The 25,507-nt window shown below is 47.6% G+C and overlaps 2 protein-coding genes and 1 pseudogene across 5 annotated transcripts; all 3 read right to left on the bottom strand.

The window, feature by feature from the left end:
- Window positions 1–2,176: 2,176 nt before the first annotated feature.
- LOC123048306 (putative disease resistance protein RGA4) lies at window positions 2,177–3,773 on the bottom strand. Its single transcript, XM_044471435.1, has 2 exons — window positions 3,444–3,773; window positions 2,177–3,193 (listed from the first exon to the last, which is right to left on the bottom strand). Exons 1-2 carry the CDS (start codon window positions 3,711–3,713, stop codon window positions 2,504–2,506), a joined length of 960 nt encoding a protein of 319 aa, XP_044327370.1. The 5' UTR covers window positions 3,714–3,773; the 3' UTR covers window positions 2,177–2,503.
- A 3,266-nt stretch (window positions 3,774–7,039) lies between these two features.
- Window positions 7,040–12,197, bottom strand: LOC123051148 (putative disease resistance protein RGA1; annotated as a pseudogene).
- An 86-nt stretch (window positions 12,198–12,283) lies between these two features.
- LOC123051149 (disease resistance protein RGA2) lies at window positions 12,284–25,396 on the bottom strand. Of its 4 annotated transcripts, none has more exons than XM_044473954.1 (4): window positions 24,930–25,396; window positions 23,804–24,711; window positions 17,546–17,789; window positions 12,284–12,383 (listed from the first exon to the last, which is right to left on the bottom strand). In XM_044473954.1, exons 1-4 carry the CDS (start codon window positions 25,194–25,196, stop codon window positions 12,327–12,329), a joined length of 1,476 nt encoding a protein of 491 aa, XP_044329889.1. In that variant the 5' UTR covers window positions 25,197–25,396; the 3' UTR covers window positions 12,284–12,326. The 4 variants fall into 4 exon arrangements, with proteins under 4 accessions (XP_044329889.1, XP_044329887.1, XP_044329888.1 ...); XM_044473952.1 differs by lacking the exon at window positions 12,284–12,383 and adding an exon at window positions 13,964–14,052; XM_044473953.1 differs by lacking the exons at window positions 12,284–12,383; window positions 17,546–17,789 and adding an exon at window positions 18,297–18,396 and having other exon boundaries at window positions 23,560–24,711.
- Between the last annotated feature and the right edge of the window lie 111 nt (window positions 25,397–25,507).

Here is a 25,507-nt window from a genome sequence, read left to right as displayed (position 1 = left end):
AGGAGCGACCATCACCAACGGTCGAATGTATACACCACGTGAGCTGAGAGTTTTCAAGAAAAGACTCGACAAACCGATAGTCAACCCGTGATGAATAATAATGATCTAACTTAGGTTTTTTAGTACATATATTTAATTGTAGATGTTTAATATTTGAATTATATATGAACATAGGAAATGTCGTACTCGGACGACGAAAGTCTCCCGGGGGAGTGCGACTGGTGCCACGACGACCGAGGTCAGTGCGACAGGCCTCACCTGGACGAAGATCGGCGCTTCAGTATTAAGCTGGAGGAGACGTTCGATGTTGAAACGGTACGCAACGACGACAAGTGTTATTTTTTCGTAATTAAGCACGACTTCAACTATTTCAACGTGTACTTTTCATCTTTTACAATTCGGCTAGCTTATCCCATGCCATGCAAGACGCTACGTCTTGGAGAGGATGGGTTTTGAAGACCATGAAAGTATGGAAACAAAGAAAATTCACCTAAGGACCCATCATGATATAGATTTTGAAGTAAAGCTGTATAATTCTGAGAGCGTAACCCATTTTGGTTGCAAAAATTGGGAAGCATTTTGCAAGATGTATGGTTTTGATGAGGGTATGCTTGTCACCATGGATCTTGGTGATCCTGACATCGAGCAAGACAATATGGACATTTGGGTCCTTGTTGATACGCCTCCAATTCTACCGCTATGTGAGTTTCTCAAACATAGTTATTAGCTAATTTATATTGTTCATTTCAAAATAGTTGACAGCTTATTTTCATTGACAGCTTATTTTGATTGTTCAAACAATGTGCGGAACATGGTAGACAGAACCTACTACACCGATGGCTCTGAGTTAACTTATAAGGAGAAAACTCATCTGGTCGGATTTTGTACTGATATTGAGAATTACAATATCTACAATCAAACTCCTCATCATTATGGTCCTCCATACGTGCCACTAGTGCACGTGTTGAACTACGGTAACTACTATGGAGATACCCTGGTAAGATTTCTTACTATTACGACATCCGTGCATATTTTGCATAGTTCTAAAACTAGTGCATTATCATTGCTAACTATGAAGTTATTACTATGTTTTTCAACAGATAATCCCAGAGGATTGTGTGCCTCATTTGATGTATCAGAATGGTAGGCTTGATGTTTTGAATATACAACCAGGTCATCCTACGAATCTCAACTGTCCATACCGGATTTCTAAAAGAAGTGGAGACATGCAAATCAAAGAATGGAAAAAATGTATGGACAGTCGCAAGGAGCTTCTTGGAAGCAAAAGGAAGCGAGGCGCAAGAATTGGAGACAGGATGATCTCCATTCTCCATAATGGAGAGTCAGGGTCTATATTGTTTTATGCTATTTTACCTTAAAGAGGGTATTTCGGTCCTACCTAATACTGATGATCATGTGCTAAGAACAATTAAGTAGGGTTGGTTCGATGACTGTGAGGATGATGATCGTATGACTTGTTATTAATAACGAGTAGAAGTTGTATGATGATGATTAGTAGGACTTGTTATTATATATGATGATGCATGATGCGTGCATGAAGAGTTATTATATATCAGCGGGTGAAATGAACATGGATTGGATTGAAGTGAAGGCAACATGCATGTGGTGCGTGTCGAAAGTAGTACAATCCAAACTTGATCAAGTCCGGATTAGTATTACTTTCGACATGCACCACATGTTGCCTTCACTTCAATCTAAGCCATGTTTAGGCATAGCAGTACGTAGCGTTGGTAAACCAAGCACGGAGATATAAGAGAGGACACTTCTCTCTAATAGCTACCTAATAACAACCTAAATTAACCCCCCAAAACCCCCAACCCCCCCCCCTTTCAAAAAAAACAAAAACCTCAGCTCCTGCCAGGTGCTGACGCGTGGATGCCTATTGGTCCCGGTTGGTGGCACCAACCGGGACCAAAGGCCCTCCTGCCTGGGCTCCCCGCACCGGCCACGTGGACGGCCTTTAGTCCCGATTCGTGTAAGAACCGGGACTAAAGGGCTAGGGCATTAGTAACGACCCTTTAGTCCCGGTTCCTGAACCGGGACTAAAGGCCCTTATGAACCGGGGTAAAAGCCCCTTTTCCTACTAGTGATACTTCTATAGCTTAGGTCGAAAGTTGGAAGAGCTGATGAAAATTGTGAGTCATAACTCCAAAGATAAGACCAGATACCCCTTTCCATGACTCTTTCCATTGCCATAGCATCTGCGGAAGAAGATAATAACTTGTGTGCATATCTTCGAGCTACTGATGGTACACCCCAACACTTGATTGCGATCTCCCGACCAATCTTCTCCAACTCTTCTTCTCCTTCGAGATACTCCCTCTGTTCGGAATTACTTGTCGCAGAAATGGATATATCTAGACGTATTTTAGTTCTAGATACATCCACTTCCAAGACAAGTAATTCCGAACGGAGGGAGTACAATGTTTTCTTGATTATTTCCAAACACGTGTCATCACCCAACCGATTTAGCCTGTATGGCTCAACTGTACAGATCTTCCTGGCGATGGCATGGTTGTATATATGTGGTTATTATTACGTCCATCTTGTCTCCCAAGAAAGTTAACATGGACTTCAATAACTGTAACTGAATGGGATCCTCCTCCCACAAGTCATCCAACACAAGGAGCACCTTCTTACCATTAAGTAGCTCGTGAAGGCGCTTCATTATACTCTCCATCCCCTCCACGTGTGAAGAAGAATGATTGATCTCTTCCTGCCCCATTTCTGACACATGACATATAATGGAGTTGCCTATTGTATGGAAGTCGAACTGGGGAGACACATAAACCCATACCCGGAAGTCGTAGCCTTGGAGGGAGTGCTTATCGTTAAACACCATTTGTGCCAAGGTTGTCTTGCCGCTGCCTGCAAGCCCAAAGATGGGAATAATGGTGTTGTGCTCTTGCATGATGTTGAGCTGGGTAGATAGCAGGGCGGCTATTATCCTCTCTTTATCTGATTCTCTTCCCAGAACCATTGTTTCCTCCAAAACTGGTCCAGTTTTTCGTTTCTCAGTAATTTCCTGGAACATTATGGTGCATTCTACCAGAAATTCTGAGAACCCACGGAACTGCTGCTGTGCCAACATCACAAGTTTTTTCGTCCCCTGTACCTGGATGGCCATGGCATTCTTCATGATGGCAAGGCGGGGCAACATCCCTCTTGTCATCTGCAAATATGGATCATTAGCTTGTGTAGAGAAAACATCAAGCTGTCTTAAAATCAAAATGTTCCGTTTCGAAAAAATAAATTCAAAATGTTGGAAGTTTTAACAACACTGCAGCTAAAACATCGATCATTGAATTATACTCTAACCAATCTCACGTCAGTGAAGACAGCAAGTAAGTAATGGATAGTAGTATTTGCTTCGCAGGAATAAGCAAGGAAAAAAAAATGAACGGCCAGTTGCAGTGCAATACCGTCGTAGCAGCCTGTGATCTCGCGTCCTGCAGCTCGTCCACAGTGTCTATGGTCCTGTAGGCGGCGTTCAACGCACTATGCAGCCAACACGACGACAGCAGTTTATCCCTGACCAGCTGCGTCGCCACTTTGTCCACCACCGGCTGGATGGCCTCGAGCGCCGCCAACATCTCACGCAGGTCACCGGTGAAGTTCGAACGCGCCACGGCTTCATATCCTATGGCGGATCTGAGCTTCGCGCATGCCCTCTGGACGATGACTTCGGCCATGGCTGCTCCTTTGCTCCTACAACGAGCTCTCTTTGCTTGTGGTCAACGATGGAATGGGGATGAGTTGATTGGCAAATGGAGAGAGGTAGACATGATGCGCACGTTACCGTATTTGTTAATGCGTTTAGCCAGCGGAGGAAGAAGCAACCAGCTGGAGCCCGTCGATCGGAAGATGCACCGGTAAAAGGAAATTATATTTTTGTCAGACAACCATTTTCTACATGTGAAAGACAGATCATTGCTCCGGTCACGATGCAGCCAGCCAAATTTTATTCGAGTCTCGAGACAATGCCAAAATCGGGGCCTACACCTTGTCGACGCAGAAACGAGACACCACACGGTATTTATATGAAAACAAAGAAAGGGAGACTCTTCCGCACGATAATGCCTTCACGAAGCATGATAGGTGTTCTGGTGTTGGATCCATCCAACGAAGCTTAGACAAAAGCTTTTCGGTGTGGAGAGAAAAAAAGTGACGTCGCTGCCTTCAAAAGAAGGACGATGCTCGTGCACGTACACAGGTTGCACGTGCACAAGCATCGTCCTTCTTTTGAAGGCCCGCCGTTCCTCTAGTCACTACTCCCGCCGTTCCTCTGGTCACTGCTCCGGCGTGGCTATGGCGTGTTGTGCTTTCTTCAAGGGCCAGAGGATGAACGCGCAGAAGGTGCTCGATGGAATGCTTCATATAAAAAATAGTGTGAAGAAGATGACTTTCTAGTCATTGACAGGCGGGGCCCGCGTCTCATTTGCAACATCAGTCGGTCAAACTTTTTGGTCTTTGCCATGTCAGCCTGACAGTTGGGCCCAATGTGTCAGTTCCGTTGTTTTCGCGAGCAAATAAGACTATCAGTGCTCTGCGTTACATGTTAGATGCAATTTCGGTGGTTTTTTATGCCCTGACACAAATATGGTACTAAGTTGTTACCCAGCCCTAAGTGTGATGGTTTTAGGTAAATAACTTGTTGGGGTCAGTAGATAGCATGGTGGCTATTATGCTCTCTTTATCAGATCCTCTTCCCACAACCATTGCTTCCTCAAAAACTGATCCAGTTTTTCGTTCCTCAATAACTTCCTGGAACATTATTGTGTTTTCTGCTGTATATTTTGATACCCGACGCGAACTCAGCTCTACAGACATCACTAGTTCTTTCGTCTCCCGCACCTGGATGGCCATGGCATTCTTCATGATGGCAAGGCGGGACAGCATCCTTCTCGTCATCTGCAAATATGGACCATTATCGTTCTTAGAGAAAACATCAAACTGTCTTCAAATCAAAATATTGGAAGTTCTAACAACACCACAGCTAAAAAATCGATGAATGAATTATATATACTCTAAGATTAGGTCTCAAGCGGTGAAGTAAATATAGGAAGATTTGCGCGTCCGAGTATAATTTTTATTCCATTATAGGCTATTGGGGATCGATTAGGTCTCGGTTAGAGGATTAAAACCGGTAGGAATCGGTCAGAAATGTCGTTAGGAGTTGTTTCTCACATAGCTAATGCGTCGCAGATTTAGTGAATTAAACTATTGATACCTATTCTTGAACTATTGATGTTGGCTTCCTTTTGAAGGAGGTGTGTGTAGCGTCGCGACGCAGCCGGTGGAGCATGCGGGAGGAGTCCACCTCGTCGAGGAACGGGCGCACGTGAACCTTGGGCGTGTCGAGGAGACCGAGCCAGTCTGGTACCCCGGGCGAGCAATCACTTGAACGGCTCGAGAGCGGCCTTCTCCGACCTGGACAACGGCGGTGCATGACACCATCAAACTATGCGAAGACTCGGTTGTCGCCATCAAGGGGAGAGGCACGGTCCTCTTCCAGTGCAAGGACGGCGGACATCGCGCGCTCGTCGGAGACTCGGAGTCTATTGCATCCCGAGGCTGAGGAACAACATTGTGAACTTCGCCAACTCGATGAGTTCAGGTGCCAGGTCATGATTGAGGGCGCGTCTGCTGCGTGTGGGATCGGCAGCGGCGGGTCCTTGCAAAGGTGTGTCTCGCGGCCGCAGCCACCTCTGTATCTTCAACTTCAAGGTGGCGCAGCCGGCGCACTACGGCGTCGGCGAGGACTCATGGTTGTGGCACGCTCGCTACGGGCACCTCAACGCTACTGCAGTTGGTTCACGGAGATCCCTGTGGGCGATAACGCCGGCGAGACCGAGCGGCAAGCGATATTTCCTCACGCTCGTTGATGATTGCAGCAGGTATATGTGGGTCACTCTTCTGAAGACAAAGGACGAGGTAGCTGGAGCGATCAAGAGCTTAATTATGAGGTGGTGCAAAGCTTGAAGCGGGCCAGCGGCTGCGCACGCTACGCATTGACCGGGGCAGCGAGTTCGTGTCGGGGAGCTCCCACGACTGCTGCGGGGTGGGTGGTGGGTGTGTAGGGACATCTCACGGCCCGTATTCCCATCAACATAACAGGTCGTGGAGACGACCAAACCATCGTGTCCATGGCACACAGTCTTCTCAAGGCAAAGGATGTCCCCAGCGAGTTCTGGGGTGACCACGACGGTGTTCTTGCTGAATCGCGCGCGCCCCACACAGAGCATCACTGGCATGACTCTGTACGAGGCCTGGCAAAGTGCACGCCCAGACGCTCGCGCCCGTGTTCGTGCTGACACCTGAGCCCCCAAGGAACATAACTCTGCTCTCAAGTCTGAACCCGTTCCTGGCCCCCCTTTGTAGCAACGTGCACTCCATGGTCGGCCGGCTCGTTGGAGGAGCTGAAGCCGGCACGAGTCAATCCCGTGCTCTAAAAGTCCAAGGTGACAGTCAAATTCGTCGCCACACATGTTTGATAATATGTCTACCGTATGTGAACTCGTCTGAGATACACCCTCTGTTCCTAATATTTAAACTGCCAAAATGTTTTACATTTAGTAACAGAGGTGGTACATCTTAGACGGATATGATGGGTAACGGCCTGAGACAATGTGCTTGTCTCTCCAACAGTCTAAGAAATGACTGCCGTGTTTTTCACTGACACATACTGAAGTGAAAACCAGCTCAGATAGTCCAACTGAAACTGATATGGGCTGTTCTGTACTAGTGAGTAGTGACCTAGAAAGATACTCCCTTCGTCCCATAATATAAGAACGTTTTTCTGGCTGTTTTAGCTTGAAAAACGTTCTTATATTATGGGACGGAGGGAGTATTTCTTTCACGACTTGTTCGAACGAGAAATAAATACCTATGAAGATTTAGGATATATATGAGAGCATCACACAGCACACAAGTACAAAAGGTACTACCTCTCTAGTTAAAAATAGTTGAACAAGTCGGAGGAAGTACATATCAACGACTCAAAACAATAGTTGAAGCTGAATAAATGTTTTCAGAAAAAAAAAAGTTTCCTAACTGTATCACATCGATTTTAATCTGTCTTGTCTGAATAGCATGAAACAACAGATATGCAGCTTCTAAGTACAACGCCACTTTCAAGGATAAAAAAACAAACAAAGGTGTCTGAAATCATGCTTTTGTGGACACAAGTGTCCGCAGATGAACACAAATTAAATTGTACTCTAATGAAAAATTGGATTTCTGGCGCAAAGTTTCCATCATACTAGAGGACAGTGATCAGTTCATCATGGATCCACTAAGGAAATGCCGACGGTCTTGCGGTACTGTTCCAGTGGCTAATGCTCACTAATGCAGAACTGAGACACTTCTTTTATATTTCTGGAGGATGCACGCCAGTCTTCCTGGTATCAAATTTCCTGCATAATTAACAGGATGAAAACTTTGATCAGCTACAATTTCAGTTTATTTTTTAAGAGAGAAGCTACAGTTTTAATTGAGGTGTATGATGGCGGCTGTGTTTCTACAGAAGGAACTCTGAGCAGCAAACAGCAGTAAAGCAGCGCCATCCTACTAGCAGGACGGTGCTATTGGTTGAACATAGAAAGAAAAAAACAAAATAGTGTTTGTATAGACAATTTAAGTAGCCAAGATCGGCAGGGGACATACTCAAAATTTATTCGGATGTGAGCAAGCTTCTGTTTGTTCTCCTCTGTTTCACACCACTTCTTCAGCTCAGGACAGTCCCAAATATACAGAGCTTTGAGGCCAGTGAGCTTGGCTAACATGTCCTCCGTCAAAGATTGAATGCCATGGCACTCATCGATCGCAAGTTGCTGGAGAGAGGTGAGGTCACACAAGAACGCTGGTAGTGATTCCATAGGCTCATGGCACTGAGAGAAACATAGTGACTGGAGAGAGGATAGGGCGCTGATAATCTCCGGTGAGCTGGTTAGACTGTAACAGTTATTGATAGTCAAGCTGCAGAGTCCAGGGAGGTGGTGAAGCAAACTCCAGTCACCTAGTTGCACATTAAACAAGCAAAGTAGCACTATTAGGAATTGCTGATGCTGGAGTATTACAAAAAATACAAGTACAGGAGATAATTGCTTCTCAAGGATCAAAATATATTTACAGAAAAGAAGGTACATAATGAAAATCATTACCTAGAGGCAAATTGCAGGTCTCGACCACCAGTTCTGTTACCGGAGAAGAAGGGCCTTCCACACCATCTATTGCTCTGACCGATGAAGACATCACTTGGTCAGAGTCTGATATTAGCAACCTGTGAGCTCTGGGCGGTAGAGATCCAAAGCTCAACAAGGGGCATTTCTGAATCGCAAGCTCATCAACGGCAGCAAACTTAAACTCTTTCAGGTTCTCCATATCATCTATAGTGAACTTAGAGACTCGAGTGAATGCCTCTATGTTCCCTCCACTCAGTGCACCGGCATCAATCGTTGTGATTCTGGCCATCCTTCTGAGAACAAGGCGCTGGAGGTTTGGAAATAGACCCAGCGGCGGCAGGGCCACACACCTCGGGAAGTCCTCCATAGTGACCTCTGTAAGATTACAGAGATGAGATGATACGCTTGGTATCCGCCAGGCAGGGAGGCAGGTTTCCCCACCATAGCCACATATCTCGAGGCACCGAAGAGAATGCGGTGGCACTAGCTCTCCTAACAAAGCATTTTCATCCACCTTCATAGATCCTCTAGCTTCACCAACTGTCCAACAAAGCTTCAACCTTTCAACCTTTTGTTTCTGAACTAATCTTATCCTCTGCGCTTCCTCCAAACACTGCAGCCTCTCAAGGCAGCTTATCCCCAGCTCTTTACAGTCCACAACCTCAAGCTGAGCAAGGTTGCTCGTGCTTCTGTATGCCGCTTCATCAACACGGACCACAAATTGGCAACTTTCCAGACCCCGGCATTTGCTCGGATCTATTATAATCTTGAGACACTTCGTTTCACCTACCTTCCTGATTCTGATGCAGCCTGAAAGATCCAGTGTGTGTAGCCTGCTGAGCTCACCAAGACTCGCAGGTAACCAAAAAGAAATGTATGATGAGACAGGTCCAAATGTTCTAGGCTGGAAAGACCGCTGACACACTCTCCAAGGAATTTGAGACTGTCCTCTTGTGACTGGTGGTAGTAAAAGATAGGATTCAGGCACGCTGACAAGTTCAGATACCGGAGTTTGGTGAGCTTGCACAGACCATCTTTCAGACCCTGGAGATCGGAACGGTGCTGAACAAGATGACAGCAAGGGTGCGACAAGTTCAAATGCTCCAGATTGGTGAGGCCACCAAGGCGTTCCCCAATACCTTCAAAACAAGACCAGAATGATAAATCCAGGTGTACCAGTTTGCCAAGCTTCTGGAGTGGTTCTGGAAGCTCTGTCAGTCCATGGCATCGTGACAGATTGACATGGGTTAAGTTTACGAGATCTCCAAATGATTCCGGAAGAGCTGCAAGCCTGGAGCATCCTGATAAGTCAATATGGAACAGATTTTTCAGATGCCCAACAGACTCTGGAAGAGTTACCAGTCCAGTAAATTTTGATATCTTAAGATACCCCAGGTGCTTCAGTTGCAAGATGTAGTCCGGTAGCTTCAGCACGGAGCTCTCCGTTAGTTCCAGGACACGTAGCCACTTCTCATGTGGAAATGAGCCACCTTTAAACTCCACGTTGCTACAGCCGACACAGCGCAGTGCTCTTATGTACTTACCATAAGGCACATCAAGTTTCCCATGATGATTGGTGGCTAGATGGTAGCTTGAACTTTCTAGGAACGTTGTCGCGAGGTTGTGCACCACACCGTGCATAGTCAACAAAATTGCACCCTTATTGGCTCCACTGGCCTGCAACAAATTAAAGGCATATGCACGTGATTATAAGATGCATCACGAAATATTTATCTTGAGCAAGTGTAACTACTATTGTGCAACTTAGACATGTGGAGCTTAGGTATATTTTAACATTAACTTAAAAGAGAACAATAGGTGTCGGTCGACCGGTCCAAAGGCCCGATCGATCACCTCACTAGCCATTAGATATTGTCGCGCATGATCCAAGTGTCCCAAATCAGCTTCTGCGCCTGCTTCCTCAACGCTACACCATCTTCTCCGTACGGTCCTGCACCGACAGTTCGTGCAAAAATCTAGGCATCAGCGTTGCTCCGGCCTGACCTGCGGTCACCATGGTCATCGCCGATGAAGACTCCCGAACGCACTCCCAGCATGTAGCACCACCGTGACGGCTCGCAGCACCACATGCATTGCCGTGGCGTAGCCTGGATGCACTGCTTGCATCACGCCCATCGACGGTTGCAGCTCGGCCATCATTACTTGCAGCTCCCACAATCGCATCATGACTGTCGCTAATTGTAGCTCTTTGGTAGACAGTTGCACCAACGCCATCGAAGCCATTGCCGCTCGCAGCTCCACCGGTCACCGCTCGCAGCAACAAGAGTTGCACCTCATAGCACATCCAGTCGCCACTTGTAGCACGTAGCCTCACATCTTCGTTGTAGCTGGGGCATAGCATCATCGTCACCACATCATAGCACCACCCTTCCCCACTTGCAGCATCTGCAGCCACCCTGCTGCAGATGTCCTTGTGCGTCGGCAGCTCACTCCCGCCACTGATCGACTAACTGCAATATGCACAACCGGGCGGTCTATCCTTGTAGCACCGACGCTCCGACTCTCTCTTGCATTAACATTAATTATGTGTGAGTTCGTCTCCGGCGGCAGTGTCCGGCCCGGGGGTGGGTGAAAGGAGGCGAACCCCATTGATGCAATGACTTCACAGAGAGAGGTGGAGGATGGGATGGTTCAGGAAGGAAACACACTTAGGGCCTCTATGACTCGTAGGTTTTGTAAAACACATAATAGGAACAAAAAAAACAAGAATTGAGTGTCTTGTCTTCTTCAATACTACAAGAACAGTATGAGTGTTCGATTGTGTGCAGGAAAAATATAGAATTGTTCACATTAGGTTGGAGGGGGTAAAAAAATTTCTATGAAAGTAAGAATGAATCATAAGAATAATACCTATGGATTGTAATCCTACAAATCAAACAATGCATGTAGGAAAAAATCACAAAGATTAGAATTCTACAAAATTATTTTAGAAATTATTTGAATCAAAGAGGCCCTTTGTGGAGGGGTGGCTCAGGAAAGGATAATGTCGAAGGGAGCCAGCAACTTGGGCGGCACGTGTTGCTCGACCAAGGCGGCCGATTCCAGCGCGTGATCGGACAGCCGATTGGATCCTCTTCTTCCAATTAAAAATTAGTAAGTAGCCTATATATGTCTTAGTTTCCTAGATGTATGTTGTTCTTTCGCTTCACTATATCATGTCCCTCGGGCATACCTACTACTATATCCACACATTAGTAATCCATCCAGTAGGAACAAGTATGATACAATTCACTCAAATTTTACTTCAGTTTTCTGTCTTTATAAGTCAGCAGATTTTGTACAATAGAGTAGTAGACAATTACTCACGTGGTCCAGCTCTGCAGTTTGAAGGAATGACATGTTCTGAAGCCTGGTAATATGCTCCTCTGCTATCTGTGCGGCAGACAATGTTTCAGATGGCTCAATGAGGTGCAGAGCAATCCATTGATGAACCAGGTCATCTTTGACTATGTTGTGGCCAGTTGGGAAGACTGCACAATAATAAGCAAAGCATAGCCTCAAATCTGGTGGCATACTCCTGTAGCTTAGCTCGAATCTTGCAAGGGATAACCACACTCGGGAAATATCAGGGTTTTTTCCTTTCACAAAGGGTGAATTTACTGACTCCAAATGAAGCGTCAAGTAGCTATAGACACAATACTCAACACATCTGACTCTACATAGTTAGAATGCACACAATAAACAACATACGCACACACAAACACCAAAAAACAAGTCGGCAAATAGCAAAGTAATACAAGACCAAACTATGCCTAAGCGCGAGAGAGAAAAACTCAAAGCGATCGACAAACTACAACAATGACCTATCCTCACCTGTGACGCCCCCGATTCAATCGTACACTAATCATACACGCAAATGTGTATGATCAAGATCAGGGACTCACGGGAAGATATCACAACACAACTCTAGACACAAATAGAAATAATACAAGCTTTATATTACAAGCCAGGGGCCTCGAAGGCTCGAATACATAGCTCGATACACAAGCAGTAGCGGAAGCAACAATATCTGAGTACAGACATTAGTTAAACAAGGATGCCTTAAGAAGGCTAGCACAAACATCAACGATCGAAGAGGCAAGGCCTCCTGCCTGGGACCTCCTAACTACTCCTGGTCGTCGGCGGTCTCCATACAGTAGTATCCATCGACGGTGGCATCTGGCTCCAGGGATCCATCATTTGGTTGCATCAACCGGAAAGAAGAAAGAAGGGGGAAAAGGGGTAGCAAAGCAACCGTGAGTACTCATCCAAAGTACTCGCAAGCATCAGATGTATACTAAGTATGCATTGGTATCAAAAGGAAGGTTTGTATCTGTGGACTGAACTGCAGAATGCCAGAATAGAGGGGGAAGGCCTAGCCTATCGAAGACTAGCATCTTCAAGCAGCTCCAAGCATCTTGCAGCATGTAGAAGAGTAAAGAGTAACATTTTAATATTTAACAAGCATGTTGTAACATCAACGCCCAGAGATCCTTCCTCGACTCCCTGCGGGAAAGCAATCTCGGAGCCACATATCCATCACATATCTCAAGTATCCGTTTCTAGTTATATAAGATCAGGATATAAGTCTGAACATCCATTACCGCGGACACGGTATTCAAATATATATCTTCCCTGCAGGGGTGCACCACGTTACCCAACACGCTCGATCACTCTGGCCGGACACACCTTTCTGGGGTCAATGCCCGGCCTCGGAAGATCAACACGTCGCAACCCTACCTAGGCTCAGCAGAGAGGTCCCCGCCGGTCTACATCCTAAGCGCTCCGGGGTCTTGGGCCCATCGCCCGCAGCACTCCGGGTCATTGCGCGCAGGGTGAATACCAGTACCGCCTCGGATGGCCAGCACGATCCGACCATGCCGCATTGCTGAACTGGACGTCTGACAAAGCTTCGGCTGATACTGCGACGTCGAGGCCCATATCTATTCTCGCGTGGTGGTTAGTGCGTAAAGGCCAGAGGCCAACTCAGAACAAATACCCAAACCTGTTAGTGCATTGGGGGCTCGCGGAGACGAGCAGAGACTCACGATAATGTGACCCCGTCGCCCCGTCTCATGGACTTACGGCAAGGGCCCAGACTGCCCGGCCGTGCCACGTGGAAAACTCGCGGGTGCTCTACGGGCCCGCCCGATTTTCACATCAACTCGCGGGTACCCCTCAGGGCCGACCCGACTTCAACAATGGTCTCAAGTAAAGTCAAGGTAACCGTGTGTCCAGACATCAAGGGGAAAACCCGGGGAATCACCCCCGGTGGATTCCACTCAATGTAATCATCAAGGTGAATTTAAGAGGGACCACCCTCGAGGTTCACACTTGAGGTGTTGAACGACAGAGCCGTATCAGGAATGGTGAAAGAGGAAATCACCCTCGATGACCACGCCCGAATAGCTACACTACAGAATTATCATCAGGAGTGCATTATGAGGGATCACCCTCAGCACTCGATAGTAGCTCTGCAGAGTCGAGCAACTAAAGGGGCGTGATGTGATGTGAGGTGTCAGGCTCTGGTCATCGATCACGTTGATCGAGTCGTCGAAGATGAAGCAGGGGCAACAAGGACAAGGTGGGGGTCACTAATGGATCACTAACCAACCTATACTAAGCAGTTTAGGATAAGCAGGTAAGGTACAATGAGCAGGTTACAAAAGCAGGCTATGCATCAGAATAGGAACAATCAATAACAATAGCAAAATCTAATGCAAGCATGAGAGAATGGAATGGGCGATATCAAGATGATCAAAGGGGGGGCTTGCCTGGTTGCTCAGGCGAGAAGGAGGGTCGTCGTCGACGTAGTCGATCGTAGGGGCATCAGCAGCGGTCCCGGGGTCTACCGGAGAGAAGAGGGGAAGAAACAGTAAATACACGCAAACATATGCATAACATGACAATAAGCGATGCTAGAGGTGTTCTAACACAGGGTTACACGATATAGGTGAAGGGGGAATTCAACCGGAAATGCTTTCCCGGTTCCGGACCTGTGTGAGACAGATGACCGGAGGGGAAATGTTCCATGTTCAGACAGATAGAGGCATGTGACAGGTAAACGGACCACGCATTCCAATTTGCCTTGTCGTTCTGAGCAACTTTCATGTATAAAACTTTTTCATCCGAGCTACGGTTTATTTTCTACGAATTTTCAAAGATTAAAACATATTTTGGAATTATCTAAATTAACAGAATTGGAATTATGACGTCAGCATGACTAGAGGATGACGTCAGCAGCCAGCTGGTCGGCTGACCAGGTCAAACCTGACCTGTGGGTCCAGCGGGACCCACTGGTCAGTGAGAGTGGCTATAACAGCGAATTAACTAATCTAACTAAACTAATAAGGGGTGTGGGCCCAATATGTCAGTGATACATTAGACTAATCTATTTACTAATTAAAGTTTTAACTTCAAATTAGATTAATTACGCGCGGGACCCACACGTCAGTGGCCCACTGGTGCCCAGTCAGCAGTTGACTGGGTCAACCCAGTCATCTGGGGCCCATGGGGCCCGCGGTCAGTGGCTGTGAGGTGGGGCCTGATGGGCCACGTCGGCGGCGGCACCGGAGACGCGCCGGCGACCATTTCCGCGGCGGAGCATCGCCGGACTTCGCCGAAAAAAGCTACAGGGCACGGGGAGAGATGCGGTTAGGCGCGTTCGACCGGGCGTCCGACGCCGCATCGATCTACGGCGGTCCCGTGGGCTAACTCGACCGGAATGGAGCGCTACATCGACAGTGGCGGGCGGCGCGTTCGGCCGGAGTTCAGGATCGGCGCTACAGAGCGTGTGCGAGCGAAGTAAAGGGCTAGGCGAGGTCTATGGCGCTCCAGGAGCTCGTCGGAGCTACTGGCTCGAGCGGAGGAGCTCGGAGGCGAGCCCTATGACGACAATGGCAGACGGCGGAGCTCGGCTTGCGGGCGAGCTAGCTACGGCAAAAAGCACGACGGGAGGAGAGGAAGGGAGGAAGGGAGGAGCTCACCGTGCGGCCAAGAAAGGCCCGTGAGAGGCTTAGTAGCAGCAGCAGTCGCCGGAGTCGAAGAAGATGGCGGCGACCCAAGGAAGAAGGCGACGGCGTTGGGGGGTGATGCAGGGGGTCCCGGCTCGAGCAGGTGGTCGGGGAGGATGTAGCGAGGGCCGGAGAACCGATCTGTCACGGGGACGAGGCGAGGTGGCGACGGTGGCCGTGACAAGGATGGGGCCATGGCGATGGGCGCGCTCGAGATCGAGCGGGAGGAGAGGGGAGAGGTGGATCTGGGGGAGGGGAGGCGCAGAGGCGAGCGAGAGGGGGCAAGTGGGCGAGTGGGGGAAGGGTTCGAGGCGTCGGTGGGGGTGGCGATCTTATCGCCTCGGCGGCGGCGACGGCGAGGTGGTCGGGCTGCGGCCGATGGGCGCGGGTGCTCGGTCGGTCGAACAGGGCGGGGGAAGACGACAGGGGGAGGAGTGGGCTGGGCCGGCTAGCTTGTGGGGCTTAGCCCGGGGGGTTAGGCCCAGGGGGCAGGGCCTTTTCTATTTGTTTTTTTAAGCTTTCCTGTTTTCCTAAACTTTTTAAAACAGAACTAGTTATATAAAATAGAAGACTTGCACCTAAAATAATATTATAAAATAGGCTACTGCCACATATAATTTGGCACATAAAAAAAGTAGTTTGCATTTGTTTAATAATTAAAAGGATTTAATACTAGTTTTAGCCCCTGTTTTATTTATTTTAGGGCATTAAAAACACATTTTAAAATATAGGTTTCAACATGACAAATAACCAGAGATTATTTGACACACTTTGAACATTTTAGCTTTCATGTTTGAAAATTTTAGTTTTGGACTTTAATTTGAATTTGAAAATTGAACCAATTTCGAACCACGCGAGTTTATCAACAGTAATCATGGTGACGTGGCATCATTACAGAGGATTACTGTTGCTTAATTATTCGGGCGTCACAATTCTCCTCCACTACAAGAAATCTCGTCCCGAGATTTAAGGGGTGGAGTAAGGGGGAAAGACTCGGGAAGGACGGAGCTGAACACAAGATAGGTACCTGGGGCTATCTCGGTGAACATGGCATAGAGGCATCTCTCGAGTTGAAATTCAAGAAAGTCATCGAGAGCAAGGTAAGGAGGAGCAATGGGAATAAGTATTGCATCTGATACCAGAGTAGATCACTAGGTGGGTGGCTCATGATGTACATACGAAGCTAAGTGCGAGGAACAATTTTGGAAAACAGGGATGTACAGGAGAGTCAGGTTTCGATCCTGTGAAACTGTGGGTTATGGGCCCACCACGTGGATCAAAAACTAGGAAGGGTTATGTCATCTTGCACGATCTTGATAGCAAGGCATGTCAGACTATAACCTGTCAGTTATGTCGGCAACAACATCGGTACCAAGGGCGAGGGACGAAGAGAACCATTCTCCTGCTCGTTAAGACGAGGCGGACCAATAGGCAAAGTTCTCCTCCATCGGTGGCTACCGGAATGTCACCCACAATAGTAACATGGTCTTATTGACAGAGTTTGTACACCGAGGTGTTTACATAAGCAGGGAATTGTCACTGCTCAGATATGTTAGGTTACAAGAAAGGTTAAACAAAACAATGGAGACTTGAATCGGTTATCGGTGTTCTCGAGTGTCTAACAACTCAGAACCCGTGGAAAATTTGAATCGACGAGAATAATAGTTGATGAAAAACTCATAAGAAGTTATGTAGTTCCATGATATTCTCGAGATACCAGAGGGTAATACTCGAGGGTATAGCAATGTAGAGGTTGAACAGGTGAAACGATCTGAAGAAGACAAGTACTTTAACTTGTTCGATAAATGGATCAAACAAGAACAATATGGTCAGAACCACGATTGCAAAGGACCAAACATGGATACAAGATGAACTTATCGCAAGGGGGCTATTATCATAACAAGAAGCTTCCATGTTGTTCAAAGATTAGAATTCTACAAAATTATTTTTAGAAATTATTTGAATCAAAGAGGCCCTTTGTGGAGGGGTGGCTCAGGAAAGGATAATGTCGAAGGGAGCCAGCAACTTGGGCGGCACGTGTTGCTCGACCAAGGCGGCCGATTCCAGCGCGTGATCGGACAGCCGATTGGATCCTCTTCTTCCAATTAAAAATTAGTAAGTAGCCTATATATGTCTTAGTTTCCTAGATGTATGTTGTTCTTTCGCTTCACTATATCATGTCCCTCGGGCATACCTACTACTATATCCACACATTAGTAATCCATCCAGTAGGAACAAGTATGATACAATTCACTCAAATTTTACTTCAGTTTTCTGTCTTTATAAGTCAGCAGATTTTGTACAATAGAGTAGTAGACAATTACTCACGTGGTCCAGCTCTGCAGTTTGAAGGAATGACATGTTCTGAAGCCTGGTAATATGCTCCTCTGCTATCTGTGCGGCAGACAATGTTTCAGATGGCTCAATGAGGTGCAGAGCAATCCATTGATGAACCAGGTCATCTTTGACTATGTTGTGGCCAGTTGGGAAGACTGCACAATAATAAGCAAAGCATAGCCTCAAATCTGGTGGCATACTCCTGTAGCTTAGCTCGAATCTTGCAAGGGATAACCACACTCGGGAAATATCAGGGTTTTTTCCTTTCACAAAGGGTGAATTTACTGACTCCAAATGAAGCGTCAAGTAGCTATAGACACAATACTCAACACATCTGACTCTACATAGTTAGAATGCACACAATAAACAACATACGCACACACAAACACCAAAAAACAAGTCGGCAAATAGCAAAGTAATACAAGACCAAACTATGCCTAAGCGCGAGAGAGAAAAACTCAAAGCGATCGACAAACTACAACAATGACCTATCCTCACCTGTGACGCCCCCGATTCAATCGTACACTAATCATACACGCAAATGTGTATGATCAAGATCAGGGACTCACGGGAAGATATCACAACACAACTCTAGACACAAATAAAATAATACAAGCTTTATATTACAAGCCAGGGGCCTCGAGGGCTCGAATACATAGCTCGATACACAAGCAGTAGCGGAAGCAACAATATCTGAGTACAGACATAAGTTAAACAAGGATGCCTTAAGAAGGCTAGCACAAACATCAACGATCGAAGAGGCAAGGCCTCCTGCCTGGGACCTCCTAACTACTCCTGGTCGTCGGCGGTCTCCATACAGTAGTATCCATCGACGGTGGCATCTGGCTCCAGGGATCCACCATTTGGTTGCATCAACCGGAAAGAAGAAAGAAGGGGGAAAAGGGGTAGCAAAGCAACCGTGAGTACTCATCCAAAGTACTCGCAAGCATCAGATGTATACTAAGTATGCATTGGTATCAAAAGGAAGGTTTGTATCTGTGGACTGAACTGCAGAATGCCAGAATAGAGGGGGAAGGCCTAGCCTATCGAAGACTAGCATCTTCAAGCAGCTCCAAGCATCTTGCAGCATGTAGAAGAGTAAAGAGTAACATTTTAATATTTAACAAGCATGTTGTAACATCAACGCCCAGAGATCCTTCCTCGACTCCCTGCGGGAAAGCAATCTCGGAGCCACATATCCATCACATATCTCAAGTATCCGTTTCTAGTTATATAAGATCAGGATATAAGTCTGAACATCCATTACCGCGGACACGGTATTCAAATATATATCTTCCCTGCAGGGGTGCACCACGTTACCCAACACGCTCGATCACTCTGGCCGGACACACCTTTCTGGGGTCAATGCCCGGCCTCGGAAGATCAACACGTCGCAACCCTACCTAGGCTCAGCAGAGAGGTCCCCGCCGGTCTACATCCTAAGCGCTCCGGGGTCTTGGGCCCATCGCCCGCAGCACTCCGGGTCATTGCGCGCAGGGTGAATACCAGTACCGCCTCGGATGGCCAGCACGATCCGACCATGCCGCATTGCTGAACTGGACGTCTGACAAAGCTTCGGCTGATACTGCGACGTCGAGGCCCATATCTATTCTCGCGTGGTGGTTAGTGCGTAAAGGCCAGAGGCCAACTCAGAACAAATACCCAAACCTGTTAGTGCATTGGGGGCTCGCGGAGACGAGCAGAGACTCACGATAATGTGACCCCGTCGCCCCGTCTCATGGACTTACGGCAAGGGCCCAGACTGCCCGGCCGTGCCACGTGGAAAACTCGCGGGTGCTCTACGGGCCCGCCCGATTTTCACATCAACTCGCGGGTACCCCTCAGGGCCGACCCGACTTCAACAATGGTCTCAAGTAAAGTCAAGGTAACCGTGTGTCCAGACATCAAGGGGAAAACCCGGGGAATCACCCCCGGTGGATTCCACTCAATGTAATCATCAAGGTGAATTAAGAGGGACCACCCTCGAGGTTCACACTTGAGGTGTTGAACGACAGAGCCGTATCAGGAATGGTGAAAGAGGAAATCACCCTCGATGACCACGCCCGAATAGCTACACTACAGAATTATCATCAGGAGTGCATTATGAGGGATCACCCTCAGCACTCGATAGTAGCTCTGCAGAGTCGAGCAACTAAAGGGGCGTGATGTGATGTGAGGTGTCAGGCTCTGGTCATCGATCACGTTGATCGAGTCGTCGAAGATGAAGCAGGGGCAACAAGGACAAGGTGGGGGTCACTAATGGATCACTAACCAACCTATACTAAGCAGTTTAGGATAAGCAGGTAAGGTACAATGAGCAGGTTACAAAAGCAGGCTATGCATCAGAATAGGAACAATCAATAACAATAGCAAAATCTAATGCAAGCATGAGAGAATGGAATGGGCGATATCAAGATGATCAAAGGGGGGGCTTGCCTGGTTGCTCAGGCGAGAAGGAGGGTCGTCGTCGACGTAGTCGATCGTAGGGGCATCAGCAGCGGTCCCGGGGTCTACCGGAGAGAAGAGGGGAAGAAACAGTAAATACACGCAAACATATGCATAACATGACAATAAGCGATGCTAGAGGTGTTCTAACACAGGGTTACACGATATAGGTGAAGGGGGAATTCAACCGGAAATGCTTTCCCGGTTCCGGACCTGTGTGAGACAGATGACCGGAGGGGAAATGTTCCATGTTCAGACAGATAGAGGCATGTGACAGGTAAACGGACCACGCATTCCAATTTGCCTTGTCGTTCTGAGCAACTTTCATGTATAAAACTTTTTCATCCGAGCTACGGTTTATTTTCTACGAATTTTCAAAGATTAAAACATATTTTGGAATTATCTAAATTAACAGAATTGGAATTATGACGTCAGCATGACTAGAGGATGACGTCAGCAGCCAGCTGGTCGGCTGACCAGGTCAAACCTGACCTGTGGGTCCAGCGGGACCCACTGGTCAGTGAGAGTGGCTATAACAGCGAATTAACTAATCTAACTAAACTAATAAGGGGTGTGGGCCCAATATGTCAGTGATACATTAGACTAATCTATTTACTAATTAAAGTTTTAACTTCAAATTAGATTAATTACGCGCGGGACCCACACGTCAGTGGCCCACTGGTGCCCAGTCAGCAGTTGACTGGGTCAACCCAGTCATCTGGGGCCCATGGGGCCCGCGGTCAGTGGCTGTGAGGTGGGGCCTGATGGGCCACGTCGGCGGGCGGCACCGGAGACGCGCCGGCGACCATTTCCGCGGCGGAGCATCGCCGGACTTCGCCGAAAAAAAGCTACAGGGCACGGGGAGAGATGCGGTTAGGCGCGTTCGACCGGGCGTCCGACGCCGCATCGATCTACGGCGGTCCCGTGGGCTAACTCGACCGGAATGGAGCGCTACATCGACAGTGGCGGGCGGCGCGTTCGGCCGGAGTTCAGGATCGGCGCTACAGAGCGTGTGCGAGCGAAGTAAAGGGCTAGGCGAGGTCTATGGCGCTCCAGGAGCTCGTCGGAGCTACTGGCTCGAGCGGAGGAGCTCGGAGGCGAGCCCTATGACGACAATGGCAGACGGCGGAGCTCGGCTTGCGGGCGAGCTAGCTACGGCAAAAAGCACGACGGGAGGAGAGGAAGGGAGGAAGGGAGGAGCTCACCGTGCGGCCAAGAAAGGCCCGTGAGAGGCTTAGTAGCAGCAGCAGTCGCCGGAGTCGAAGAAGATGGCGGCGACCCAAGGAAGAAGGCGACGGCGTTGGGGGGTGATGCAGGGGGTCCCGGCTCGAGCAGGTGGTCGGGGAGGATGTAGCGAGGGCCGGAGAACCGATCTGTCACGGGGACGAGGCGAGGTGGCGACGGTGGCCGTGACAAGGATGGGGCCATGGCGATGGGCGCGCTCGAGATCGAGCGGGAGGAGAGGGGAGAGGTGGATCTGGGGGAGGGGAGGCGCAGAGGCGAGCGAGAGGGGGCAAGTGGGCGAGTGGGGGAAGGGTTCGAGGCGTCGGTGGGGGTGGCGATCTTATCGCCTCGGCGGCGGCGACGGCGAGGTGGTCGGGCTGCGGCCGATGGGCGCGGGTGCTCGGTCGGTCGAACAGGGCGGGGGAAGACGACAGGGGGAGGAGTGGGCTGGGCCGGCTAGCTTGTGGGGCTTAGCCCGGGGGGTTAGGCCCAGGGGGCAGGGGCCTTTTCTATTTGTTTTTTTAAGCTTTCCTGTTTTCCTAAACTTTTTAAAACAGAACTAGTTATATAAAATAGAAGACTTGCACCTAAAATAATATTATAAAATAGGCTACTGCCACATATAATTTGGCACATAAAAAAAGTAGTTTGCATTTGTTTAATAATTAAAAGGATTTAATACTAGTTTTAGCCCCTGTTTTATTTATTTTAGGGCATTAAAAACACATTTTAAAATATAGGTTTCAACATGACAAATAACCAGAGATTATTTGACACACTTTGAACATTTTAGCTTTCATGTTTGAAAATTTTAGTTTTGGACTTTAATTTGAATTTGAAAATTGAACCAATTTCGAACCACGCGAGTTTATCAACAGTAATCATGGTGACGTGGCATCATTACAGAGGATTACTGTTGCTTAATTATTCGGGCGTCACAATTCTCCTCCACTACAAGAAATCTCGTCCCGAGATTTAAGGGGTGGAGTAAGGGGGAAAGACTCGGGAAGGACGGAGCTGAACACAAGATAGGTACCTGGGGCTATCTCGGTGAACATGGCATAGAGGCATCTCTCGAGTTGAAATTCAAGAAAGTCATCGAGAGCAAGGTAAGGAGGAGCAATGGGAATAAGTATTGCATCTGATACCAGAGTAGATCACTAGGTGGGTGGCTCATGATGTACATACGAAGCTAAGTGCGAGGAACAATTTTGGAAAACAGGGATGTACAGGAGAGTCAGGTTTCGATCCTGTGAAACTGTGGGTTATGGGCCCACCACGTGGATCAAAAACTAGGAAGGGTTATGTCATCTTGCACGATCTTGATAGCAAGGCATGTCAGACTATAACCTGTCAGTTATGTCGGCAACAACATCGGTACCAAGGGCGAGGGACGAAGAGAACCATTCTCCTGCTCGTTAAGACGAGGCGGACCAATAGGCAAAGTTCTCCTCCATCGGTGGCTACCGGAATGTCACCCACAATAGTAACATGGTCTTATTGACAGAGTTTGTACACCGAGGTGTTTACATAAGCAGGGAATTGTCACTGCTCAGATATGTTAGGTTACAAGAAAGGTTAAACAAAACAATGGAGACTTGAATCGGTTATCGGTGTTCTCGAGTGTCTAACAACTCAGAACCCGTGGAAAATTTGAATCGACGAGAATAATAGTTGATGAAAAACTCATAAGAAGTTATGTAGTTCCATGATATTCTCGAGATACCAGAGGGTAATACTCGAGGGTATAGCAATGTAGAGGTTGAACAGGTGAAACGATCTGAAGAAGACAAGTACTTTAACTTGTTCGATAAATGGATCAAACAAGAACAATATGGTCAGAACCACGATTGCAAAGGACCAAACATGGATACAAGATGAACTTATCGCAAGGGGGCTATTATCATAACAAGAAGCTTCCATGTTGTTCAAAGATTAGAATTCTACAAAATTATTTTAGAAATTATTTGAATCAAAGAGGCCCTTTGTGGAGGGGTGGCTCAGGAAAGGATAATGTCGAAGGGAGCCAGCAACTTGGGCGGCACGTGTTGCTCGACCAAGGCGGCCGATTCCAGCGCGTGATCGGACAGCCGATTGGATCCTCTTCTTCCAATTAAAAATTAGTAAGTAGCCTATATATGTCTTAGTTTCCTAGATGTATGTTGTTCTTTCGCTTCACTATATCATGTCCCTCGGGCATACCTACTACTATATCCACACATTAGTAATCCATCCAGTAGGAACAAGTATGATACAATTCACTCAAATTTTACTTCAGTTTTCTGTCTTTATAAGTCAGCAGATTTTGTACAATAGAGTAGTAGACAATTACTCACGTGGTCCAGCTCTGCAGTTTGAAGGAATGACATGTTCTGAAGCCTGGTAATATGCTCCTCTGCTATCTGTGCGGCAGACAATGTTTCAGATGGCTCAATGAGGTGCAGAGCAATCCATTGATGAACCAGGTCATCTTTGACTATGTTGTGGCCAGTTGGGAAGACTGCACAATAATAAGCAAAGCATAGCCTCAAATCTGGTGGCATACTCCTGTAGCTTAGCTCGAATCTTGCAAGGGATAACCACACTCGGGAAGAAATGGACTTCATAATAATAGACCAGATACTCCATTCCATGAATTTTTTCCATGTAATAGCATCTCGGGAAGAAAAATGTAGAATGGATGCATACTCTTGAGCTACTAATGGTACACCGCAGCACTTGCTTGCGATCTCCCGTCCAATCTTCTCCAACTCTTCTTCTCCTCCTTCGAAACCGATGGATTTCTTGATTATTTCCCAACATGTGTCATCACTCAACCGATTTAGCCTGTACGGCTCAACTGTACAGATGTTCCTAGCGATGGCTTGGTTGGATGTGGTTACTATTACGTCCATCTTGTCTCCCAAGAAAGTTAACATGGACTTCAACAGCTGTAACTGAATGGAATCCTCCTCCCACAGGTCATCCAATATAAGGAGCACCTTCTTACGATGAAGTAGCTCGTGAAGGCGCTTCATTATACCCTCCATCCCCTCCATGTCTGAAGCTTCTTGTCGCCTTTCCAACACGTGACAAATAATGGAGTTACCTAGTGCATGGAAGTCCAACTGGGGAGACACATGAAACCATACCCGGAAGTCATAGCCTTGAAGGGAGTGGGTACCGTTAAATACCATTTGTGCCAAGGTTGTCTTGCCGCTGCCTTCAAGCCCATAGATGGGAAGAATGGTGATGTGCTCTTGCGTGATGTTGGGCTCAGTACTACATAGCAGGGCGGCTATTATCCTCTCTTTATCTGATCCTCTTCCAAAAATCATTGCTTCCTCAGAAACTGGTCGAGTTTTTGGTTCCTCGGTAATTTCGGTGTAATAATTTGGAAACCGACTTGGCCTCTCCTCGTCTGCCCGCATCACTAGTTTTTTCGTCTCCTGCACCTCGATGGCCATGGCATTCTTCACGATGGCAAGGTGGGGCAGCATCCTTGTCAACTGCAAATATGGACCACTATCTTGCTTACATAAAACATCAAACTGTGATGAAATCAGAATATTGGAAATTTTAACAATACCACAGCTAAAATATCGATAAATGAATTATACTCTAACCAATCTCACGTCGGTGAAGACAGCAAGCAAGCGATGGATAGTAGTATTTGCTTCGCCGGAATAAGGAGAAAAAAAATAAACGGCCAGTTGCAGTGGGATACCGTTGCAGCAGCCTGTGGTCTCGCGTCGTGCAGCTCATTGACAGTGTCTATGGTCTTGCAGGCCGCGCTGCAGGCAAGCTGCAGCCAACGCGCCACCGGTATACTCCTGAACGGCTCCATCTCGGCTCTCTCCAGCACCGGTTGGATGGACTCCAGCGCCCCCAACATATAACGCAGGTCACCGATGAAGTTGGAACGCACAACGGCTTCATCTCCTATGGCAGATCTGAGCTTCGCGCATGCCCTCTGGACGATGACTTCGGCCATGGCTGCTCCTTTGCTCCTGCAACGAGCTCTCTTTACCTGTGGTCAACGAGTGGGGATGGGGAGGGGTTGATAGGTACATGGAGAGAGAAGCAGAGGGGCCTTTGGGGATGTCCGGAGCCTACCAATGTAGGATTGGATTTGGGGTTGGCTATGAGAAAAGAAAAGATCTGCAGAATTTTGCTTGGTGGGCAAGGAGAGTGTAGAGATAGAAGACACGGCGTGAATGGATAGGGAAAACCATGTGTGTGGACCGCGGCTTTAGTTTTGATACAGGTGGGCCCCACCTTGTAGAATTTAAGCTAGTAGTGTAG

The sequence above is a fragment of the Triticum aestivum genome, chromosome 2D, assembly GCF_018294505.1.
Source record: "Triticum aestivum cultivar Chinese Spring chromosome 2D, IWGSC CS RefSeq v2.1, whole genome shotgun sequence".
NCBI lineage: Eukaryota > Viridiplantae > Streptophyta > Magnoliopsida > Poales > Poaceae > Triticum > Triticum aestivum.
The sequence above is the reverse complement of the archived record's forward strand: the minus strand, read 5'-3'. Positions and strand labels throughout refer to the sequence as shown.